The following is a 10084-nucleotide window of genomic DNA, read 5'->3' as shown; positions in this document are numbered from 1 at the left end:
CTTTGTTTGCCGGGTTCCTTGTTTAAGTGCTTAAACAAGGAATCGTAGCACGTTTTATCCTGGGAAATCTAGGCTACAACGCTCCTAGCACTTGTGGGAGGTAGCAAATAAGGTTTTGAGAAAAAGAACTTTGTGTTCGAACTCGTGCTAAACCTATATCCAAACACTCAACATTTTCCTTCCCATATTTTCTGTTTTTCCATATAATATTAATCTTTTAGTAGGATTAATATTTTTGGAATTTTTCAACCATATTACCCAACAAAACCTTCTATAAATTCTCGGTTCATTTCTTGGACCTTGAATTGGGAAAGGGAAACTATGCCAACAGCTAGGCATGATTACAAGACAAAAAACATAACCACAATAATGGTAATCTGTAAACTTCAATTCTCATCACATGAAGAAACATTATTATATATGTTTACAATTCTGGATTGAGAAAGCTAAGGTTACGTACTTGTCTTGTAAAGCATCTGCAACAAAAGCTCATTCCAAGTGTCAATAGGTCCTGGTATGCACCAATGCAGGCAGTCATTGTAGCCTTTTATCCCTACTTCTTCCCATATTCCTCCCCCTGGGTGACCATCTGGCCTCATCAACATAGCTCTGGTCACATCTATCACCTTGAACTTATTCCCTCTACTCTCCCCATATCCTTTAGCTCTTTCAATTTCCTCTACTTGAATATTCCTATAATCCCAATCACCTCCTCCATCATCCACCTCTTCCCTACTCAACCCTCTTGTTCTATTACAAAACCCTCCACTTTTCCACGTCCCGTGCTCGAAGTGAGACGAAGAAATTGTCCTTAGGAACACCACAACGCCCTTGCGCTCTTCATTGATGTAATTAAAGGCGGCCTCGAATGCTCTCCGGATGGCGAAGCTTGCCCCAAAGTCTCTCACGTTTGGGTCGCCGCAAAATGCACAACCAATAAGATTGCCACCCTCGTATAGGTAGTTTGGTTTGCGGAACCATTGCGCACCGGAGATGATGGCATGGTCGATAATGGATATGTTTTTGGTCCAGTTGCCATCTAGTTTGTCTAGATGCAAGTTAAAACCGCCTGTAAACGAGCCGTTAACCACTCTCTCGGTGGCGTGGACAAGGAAGTTTGAGCGGAGGGCCATGAGAGTGAAGTTGTGATGGGGAAAATGCCATGTTTTGAATTTGTCCTCAGCATCCTTGTATACATTCCTCGGAGCTTCTTCCTGCAACGTAACATTCAATCTCAAAGATTAGAGTAGAAGGATTATATTATATTTATGAGTAGGGGTCGTCAGAGTATGATGACATCACAACATTTAGTTCTAAACTTTTAATTTAACAATAATCTGTCGTTCTTCAATATTCAAGTTAATCACTCATTGTTATTCAACTTTTAAATTTTAACCAGTCCCGATCCTTCCCTTTGTTTAAGCAAGGAAAAGTTTAGGGTCACCGCTGGTTAACATTTGAAAGTTGAAGGATGAGTAGTTAACTTAAAAGTTGAAAAATTACAGTTAGTTAAATTTAAAATTTAAGATTAATTGTGACAGTATTCGGAGGATCTCATATGATATTAACTCTTATGGTGTGTTTGGTTTGAACATGGGAATTGAATCGAAATGGAAATCAAATGCAGAGTACTTGGCAATAATTAGAATAAGCTTTAGTGAAAGTATTTTGCTTATTTGGTAGTAGAGTGGAATTAGATTGATTATCAATATTGATTTTTGACTATATATGACCCTATAATTGGAATAAATGTTATAAAAAAATCAAAGCAATTGATCTTAAGAGTAGCGATTAAATGTGTAGGCAATGCAGTGAGGAAGACTCTGTTTGGTAGTTTTTTTTTTTTTTTTTCGAGCTTATAACTTATTTTAAGCTACAAATAAGATATAGCTCTGTTTGGTGAAACCTGAAAAGTTTAAAATAATAGCTTATTATAACGCTCCACCAAGTAGCATTATTTCAAAATAAGCTATAGGCATTTAACATTTTCTTCCCTTTTATCCTTATTGATTTACAAAAATGACACAATTTACCTCTTTTTAAATCAAAACCCTAATATTCATTTTTTCCTAATATTTATTTATTTTTTCCTAATATCTAATATATTTTTTAAAAAAAAAAACTCTTCTCCTCTCGGTTCTTTACCAGAAGAATGCACAACTAATTTTACCAAACACCTTAATGCGATGTTAGATCATATATAAATGTAATATATATTTAGACTTTAAATTGCAATATATATCATTATTTAAATTTGAATTTATAAATTTATAAAAAAAAAAAATCTTTTATGTCTTTTTACACTTATCATATTATTCAAGAGCTTAATTTCAATCATTTAGCTTATTAACTACTAGTTTTTTAGCTTTCAGCTAAGTATGTAAAACAGAGCCGAAGTCAATGAAGTGAATAGGTGATGAAATAAAGAGGGATACGGCTAAATTAATTGAGTGATACGTGATTTAAATTAAATAATGTGTTTTGTAATTACAGGAGCAATCAAATCTTATACTTATGTTTTAAAAAATTGTCAATCAAACGATGTCTATAATTCATTCCAATTCCTTGTGTCTAAACCTATGAACCAAACACACCTTTATATTTATCAAAGATCAAAGAGTTAGGAGCTGACCATAGACAAAAGGCAAAGAAGCGATTCCATTTGATTCCGAGCAAGTGAATCACCAATAAAAGCCATTGTCTTTCCTTGAACAATGGATAGAAAGGCTTTGGAGTCAAATCGAGAAAGCTGACATCGTTCTGGTTTCCATCTCCAGTAAAGAAAATCTCTATTGTCCCTTCCATGAAGTAAGCAATTAACAGAGAAAGGGATGGTTGGACAGCTAAAATTTGAATATAGAGGGCCGTCCTTGTCGGGAACCCAACGACCATCAAACAAGTCGCACATTTCATTATCTGTGTGTATGCATGTAACAATTTAACATACAATCACAAATACTAAAGTATTAAGATAGAATAATGCAGTGTAACCAATATGGTTGGCGTGGTGGTTTAGCACCTCGTCCCTTAAGCATGAGGTTGGGGATTCAATCTCTACCCGTGTGAATGGAGCAAACCATTTGGCTAGTCCCTTACCACTTAGTGTGCTGACCGTTGAGACTAAGCGTTGGGTCACGTCAGGCACTCAACGTTTCTACTACTTGCTATAGCTTTTGGATGCAATTTTTTTGTGAACCTGGGTCAACCTTGCAAGGTGGGCCCGGGTCCAAAATACAAAATTTACATATTGAATGTTCACAATTTACATACTAAATGTTCACAATTTACATACTGAATGTCCACATTTACATACTGAATGTTCACAATTTACATATTGAATGTTTACAATTTACATACTGAATGTTTTCAATTCAAATTTTGAGCATTCAATATGTAAATTGTGAACATTCAATAAATAAATTATGTATTTTGACCCGAGCCCACCTTGCAAGGCTAACCCAGATCTATGGCATAATTGTCGGCTTTTGGCATAATGATAAACGTTTCATCCTAACAAGTGGTATCAGAGTCAGATTACGAGTTCGAATCCCAATAAAAGTTAAGTCTAGCACTCAATGACTAAGGATTATTGGGTGGTGATCGATAAAGGGCTTAAAAGGCTATCCAGTGCTAGACTTGACTTTTACTAGCTTCCGCCCAACAAATGCAGAACTATAAATAGCACATAGGAATTGAATAAACCATATCACGTAATTAGTTACTCACTAGATTGCTTCCACCGAAGATAGCTATTTGCTGGAGTCTCGAAGAATTTGAACGGTGTTGAAGAAGAGAAGATGTAAAAGGAGAACATAAGAGACAAAAACAGAAAATAGAACCATAGAAAACCAGTGCTTCCTAGCCCAATAAGCCTCTCGGTCTTAGCGAGGCAATTGTGGAGGTCTTTTTTGGTGGGCGATGCATCCGTCTCGCTCGACATCACAAACACACACAGCTCGATCTGGAGAATGAAAGAAGAAGATGACTAAAAACCAAGGTGTTCATGCACTATTGGGTTGGTCATTTTGGAGGTTACATAATTAAATTATTGTGTACTGAAATGGAAACAAGAAACATAGATTAGGTTTAATTTGATTCTTCGTCCTTAATTACTACGAAATATCTTATACAAGAATTGAATGATATCTCAAACTAGTGACCTGGTGCTTGCATCTGATCGTACTGATTAGGTATGCTACTCACTTACCCAATGCCTATTCCATGTGATTATTACCATGCGCATGGTGCATACGATGCAAAACGATATCGTTTTGACTAAAAACGCGCGTCCCACTTTTAAAAAAAAAAATTCAGGTTCGATTCTCGGCAATAACATTATTGTGGATATATAGTTATGAATTTCTGGATATATATTTATAAATTTGTGGATATATAGTTATGAATTTATGGATATTTAGTTCATTCATTGTGGATATTTAGTTCATTCATTGTAGATATTTACTTCATTCATTCACTGTGGATATATAGTTATGAATTGATGGATATATAGTTATGAATTTCTGGATATATAGTTATGAATTTATAGTTATTTAGTTCATTCATTGTGGATATTTAGTTCAATCATTGTGGATATTTAGTTCAATCATTGTAGATATTTAGTTCATTCATTGTGGATATTTAATTCATTCATTGTGGATTTTTACTTCATTCATTCATTGTGGATTTTTACTTCATTCATTCATTCATTGTGGATTTTTTACTTCATTCATTCACTGTGGATATATAGTTATGAATTTGTGGATATATAGTTATGAATTTCTGAATATATAAAAATGCTATTGCCGGGAATCGAACCTGATTTCTTCTTTAAGTGGGACGCGCGTTTTTTTAACCAAAACGGCGCCGTTTTGCAACCGTATGCACCTTGCAAGGTGCATTCGGTTGCACAGCATAATTTGCGTTAGGTATGCTGCTCACTTACCCAATGCCTATTCCATGTGATTATTATATTACCCACTTACCTAATACTCAATAGTTATTACGTGGACCGTGGTTCAACATATGGTCTTTTAATTATATTAATTCCAAGGATTCAAAGGCACTACAGGTACGTGGGTGGGTATGGAGCCCTTGTCCCCTACCCCCCAAAATATTAATAAATACGGAATAAGATTATCAGGGCGTTTGGTTGGAGGAGGGGAATTATGTGGGAAAAGAATTGTAATTCCATGGGAGTTGAATTATTGGGAATAAAGTGGGAATTTAAATTCCAGTGTTTGGTTGACAGGAATAGAATTACTGGGAATTTTAATTCCAATGTTTGGTATACATGGGAATTGAAAAGGAATAAGTAGTATAAAGTCAAAAATGTCCATTATTGTTGTTAGACGTTAATTTTAGGTTAAAAAAGTAAGGAGTAATTTTGACTCCTCACTATCTTTTTTTCCCAGGAATTAAAATCCCAGGGGGACATGGGATTTTAATTCCATGAAAATGGGGGAATTGCAATTCCATGGAATTGCAATTCCCTCCAACCAAACTACGGAATTTAATGATCTTTGGAATTAGGTGGGAATTAAGTGGGAAGGGAATTTAAAATCCCTCCAACCAAACGCCCTGTAATTGTATGAGTTTGCAAGGAAAATGATTGCTAAGTAGAGGTGTAGACACAGAAAATTTAAACCTGATTAATGGACTGATAAAATCGTTATTGAGTCAATGTTGTGATTGACGATTGAGCCAATTTAATTAATTGGATCACATAAATTAAATTAATTTAATTAGTTCAATTAAATTTCATTTGTGCTATTGAATTAATTAATTGGTCCAAGCCCATTTCATAATATATGTTCAGAATTGCATAACTACACATCCATAACTTCATAATTATAAATCCAGAATTGCATAATTACACATACATAACTTCATAACTATAAATTCAGAATTGCATAACTACACATCCATAACTTCATAATTATAAATCCAGAATTGCATAACTATACATCCATAACTTTATAACTATACATTCAGAATTGCATAACTACACATCCATAACTTTATAAACTATAAATCCAGAATTGCATAACTACACATCTATAACTTCATAACTATACATTCAGAATTGCATGCATAACTACACATCCATAACTTCATAACTATACATTAAGAATTGCATATATAACTACACATCCATAACTATACATTAAGAATTGCATAACTACACATCCATAACTTCATAACTATACATTCAGAATGTGAAATTATAACTTCTTAACTATACATTCAGAATTGCATGCATAATTACACACCCATAACTTCATAACTATAAATCCAGAATTGCATAACTACACATCCATAATTTCATAACTATAAATCCAGAATGTGAAATTATAAAATTATGAACATATGTTTACGTAACTAACAACAATCGAAAATGTATTTTTTTTTATCTAAGTAAAACGACGTCGTTTTTGCATCCGTGTGCACCATGCACGTGTGCACCATGCATGGTGCACACGGATGCACAACATAATTTGACCTCCTAATTTTTATTAAAAATATTCTACTAGGTATATATTCAATAAGCCCAAAACATATATTGAAGTCCAAATTCACCAAATAAAAAGAAATAAATCACTTAATTAATTAGTTATTGACTATTGACATTTACTAATTTTTACATTATTAATCTCAAATTTAATGTTTACAAAATGGATATTTAACTGGATGACCAAATTTGAAACAAAATCAATAGTAAATTGATCATTTATGATCAAATTTAAAGTTGAGAATGAAAATTGGTAAAGATCAATAGTCAATGACCATTTATGACCCAATTGAAAATCGAGCATAAAATTTGGTAAATGATCATTCTGAGAATTAACTCATATTTATTATTTATTTGCACTTTTAGGATGTAAATTTGTTAATTAAAAAGATTAGTTTTGAAATTGGATAAATAAAGATAATTATTGATTCTGTTGTAAATAGATTTATGGTGGACATTAATGATAGCAATGGATGTAATTATTCTCTATTATTATATCTCTTTATTGTATCTTGTATATATATAGATCATTGTACTATGATGAAGATAAGGAATAAGATGATCCTGACCTTTCCCTCTCCACTCTGGCTCTATTTGGCACAGCTTATTTAGGAGCTTATATCTTATTTTAAGCTACTCATAAGCTATAAGCTCTGTTTGGTAATGTTCCCAAAATAAGCTCCTAGCTTAAAATAAGAGCTTATTTTGGAACGCTATCTTAGGTAGCGTTTCAAAATAAGCTCCTAGCTTCCTAACTTTTTTTTCTATCTTTATCCTTATTATTTTAAAGAAATGACATAATTTACCCTTCCCAAATTAAAACCCTTTTTTCTTCCCCTTTATCCGCAACTTTTACGGCAAATATTATTATTATTATTATTATTATTATTATTATTATTATTATTATTATTATTATTATTATTATTATTATTATTATTAGGCACAGGTGTCAAATAGGCCCATCTACTACTGCGAAATGCTCAATTTTCACCACGAACTAAATTAAGTGTCAAATAGGTCCATCTACTAACTAAATTTGTTCAATTAACTTTTTTTACAGGTTACCAACAGGTTACCTATTTATTAATTATTAAAAATAAATAAATAAAATAATTAATTAAAAAAAAAAAAAGATAATAGCCACCGGCTGTCTGGAAAATAAATAAATAAAATAAAATAATTTTTAAAATAAAAAAGATAATAGTCACCGGTTGTCCTCGCCGGACAGCCGGCGGCTATTATCTTTTTTTTTAAAAAAAATTAATTATTTTATTTATTTATTATTTTTTTTAATAATTAATAAATAGGTAACCTGTAAAAAAAGTTAATTGAACAAATTTAGCGGGTAAATGGACCTATTTGACACTTAATTTAGTTCGTGATGGGAATTGAGCATTTCGCAGTAGTAGATGAGCCTATTTGACACTTGTGCCTTCTTATTCTTCTTCTTCTTCTTCTTATTAGATTTGCAACAATATTGCTACTTCATTATGAGATGCTAGATCAGGATTATGCTAATAGTTTTATTTCAAAATGTTAATTTTTTTTTAAAGACAAAATGTTAAATTTTAATATGTAAACAAACTAATTTAAATTTTATGAAGATGTCATTTTTAGTCTTTTTACATTTATCAGCTTATCAAAAAGCTAATTTTACCAAACACTTTCAATCATAACAGCTAGCTTAACAGCTCTTCAGTTTTCAGCTCCGAGCTTATAGCTTCTCAGCTTTCAGCTCCTTTTCAGCTTTCAGCTCCTAGCTTATAACTTTTCAGCTAGGTTTTCCAAACAGAGCCTCAAGCTTTAATATCGCAAACCCACAATGTTTGTTCCTCTTTCTTTAGTAAGACAAAACTAAGTAAGATAACCCATCATTTTATTGTGTTCACAATTTATGGTGTGAAGACAAGAGATATGGAAGGTCCAAATTTAATTCATTAAACATGAATATATATTAATGTATAAAGAAAAATTTGGGATATAATTGAGATAAGATATGATGATGTAATTCACTTATAATTAATTAATTGGAGGTTTTTTCATCGCCAAATCTCTGGTGAATCCACATCGTCTCTCTTTCCCGACATTGAGTCTATAGTCTTGGCGACTTAATTAGCGGCAAGGAGGCGTGTTTAAAACCGAATCATTCTAACCAAAGTTTTTTAAAACTTTAACCATTAATCGAATTAACCAAATTGAAGTTTTTTTTCGGTTAATCGGTCAGTTAACTAATTAACCGAATTTTTTAAGCAAAAATTTTAAATCCTAAAAGTAATACCTATAATAATATATCCAATTAAAATAATATATATAATAATAAATCCATAAGAAAATATATATATATAAAAAAAAAAACAAAAAAACAAAATCATAACAACATTACACATTTATAGGGATTTACATAATAGTTCGGTTAACAGACAGTTTCGAACTGAATTAACTGAAATTTTAAAAAACCTTTAACCATTAACCAAAAAGAAAAAGTTTGATTAGAAAATGGTTAACCGAACTTTGACAGTTTGATCAGTTGGAAAATTTACCGAAATTTACACACCCCTAACAAAGCAACCATTATTACATGGACCATGGTCCACGCAATTGTGTGGACCATAAATAAAAAGTGCATTTTTAATATACTAAGGGTACATTATATTAGGGGTGTAAATGAGCCGAGCCGCTCGCGAGCCGCTCGTGAGCGGCTCGGTCAACGCTCGGCTCGAGCTCGGTCAAAATCGAGCTCGAGCCGAGCTCGAGCGGCTCGTCAAATAAACGAGCACGAGCCGAGCCTAGATACTCTAGGCTCGTGGCTCGTCGAGCCGGCTCGCGAGCCGTATAATATACAATATAATATATAATATTATATAATTAAAATATATAAAAATAATAATTAAAATTTAAAACTCAAAAGTCAAAACTTAAAAGCCCTATTGTTTTGAACATATCCGGGACGAAATATATATGTACAAGGAATCAAGGACTACTACTGTTGACTTGTGTTTTGTTGTGATTTGCAAACTTATTTTGAATGTTTTGAAGTTTGAACAAACAGACTTGTGTCTTCACTATCTTTTACTTCGTTGCGAAATTATTTTGAGTGTTTTGATTTGAAGTTTGTATTATTTATGTATGGATAAAACAGAGCAGTTTAAATTTTAAATCAAATAGGTTAAACCGTCAAATTCAAGGTTAAGATCGAGCACGCATTTGAACCCGAGCTCGAGCCTGATCTCGAGCTCGAATTCGAGCTCAAAATCAAGCTCAAGATCGAGTTCGAGCTCGAGCTCGAACAATCGAGCTGCTCGAGCCGAGCTCGAGCAGCTCGATAATTGCCGAGCTCGAGCTCGAGCATCCAGTTACGAGCTCGATCGAGCTCGAGCTCGAGCTCGAGCATAGCTGCATTTAACGAGCTCGAGCTCGAGCATACCCATGCTCGAGCTCGGCTCGACTCGTTTACACCCCTACATTATATATGTACGTAAGGTACATTTTTTGAAAGTACAGTTTTAATATATTAAGGGTACTATAATGTACCTTCAGTACAAAAATAATATACCTCATTAAAAAAATAATGTACTT

At 33.0% G+C, this 10084-nt stretch overlaps 1 protein-coding gene across 1 annotated transcript; it reads right to left on the bottom strand.

Annotated features, from left to right (window-relative positions):
- Window positions 1-452: 452 nt before the first annotated feature.
- LOC109157813 (protein ALTERED XYLOGLUCAN 4-like) lies at window positions 453-3779 on the bottom strand. The gene is made up of 3 exons (XM_019305654.1): window positions 3727-3779; window positions 2633-2916; window positions 453-1214 (listed from the first exon to the last, which is right to left on the bottom strand). The coding sequence occupies exons 2-3, from the start codon at window positions 2906-2908 to the stop codon at window positions 453-455; spliced, it is 1038 nt and encodes a 345-aa protein (XP_019161199.1). The 5' UTR covers window positions 2909-2916; window positions 3727-3779.
- Window positions 3780-10084: the final 6305 nt, after the last annotated feature.

This window comes from Ipomoea nil, unplaced genomic scaffold (assembly GCF_001879475.1).
Source record: "Ipomoea nil cultivar Tokyo-kokei standard unplaced genomic scaffold, Asagao_1.1 scaffold2792, whole genome shotgun sequence".
Taxonomy (NCBI): Eukaryota; Viridiplantae; Streptophyta; class Magnoliopsida; order Solanales; family Convolvulaceae; genus Ipomoea; species Ipomoea nil.
The sequence above is the reverse complement of the archived record's forward strand: the minus strand, read 5'-3'. Positions and strand labels throughout refer to the sequence as shown.

Excerpts from the sequence above, each read along its gene's own strand:
- LOC109157813 (XM_019305654.1), bottom strand. The coding sequence starts at position 2,908 with ATGTGCGACTTGTTTGATGGTCGTTGGGTTCCCGACAAGGACGGCCCT. Across the intron at positions 1,215-2,632 it reads TTCTTTGCCTTTTGTCTATG|GAAGAAGCTCCGAGGAATGT; the intron begins GTCAGCTCCTAA and ends GTTACGTTGCAG.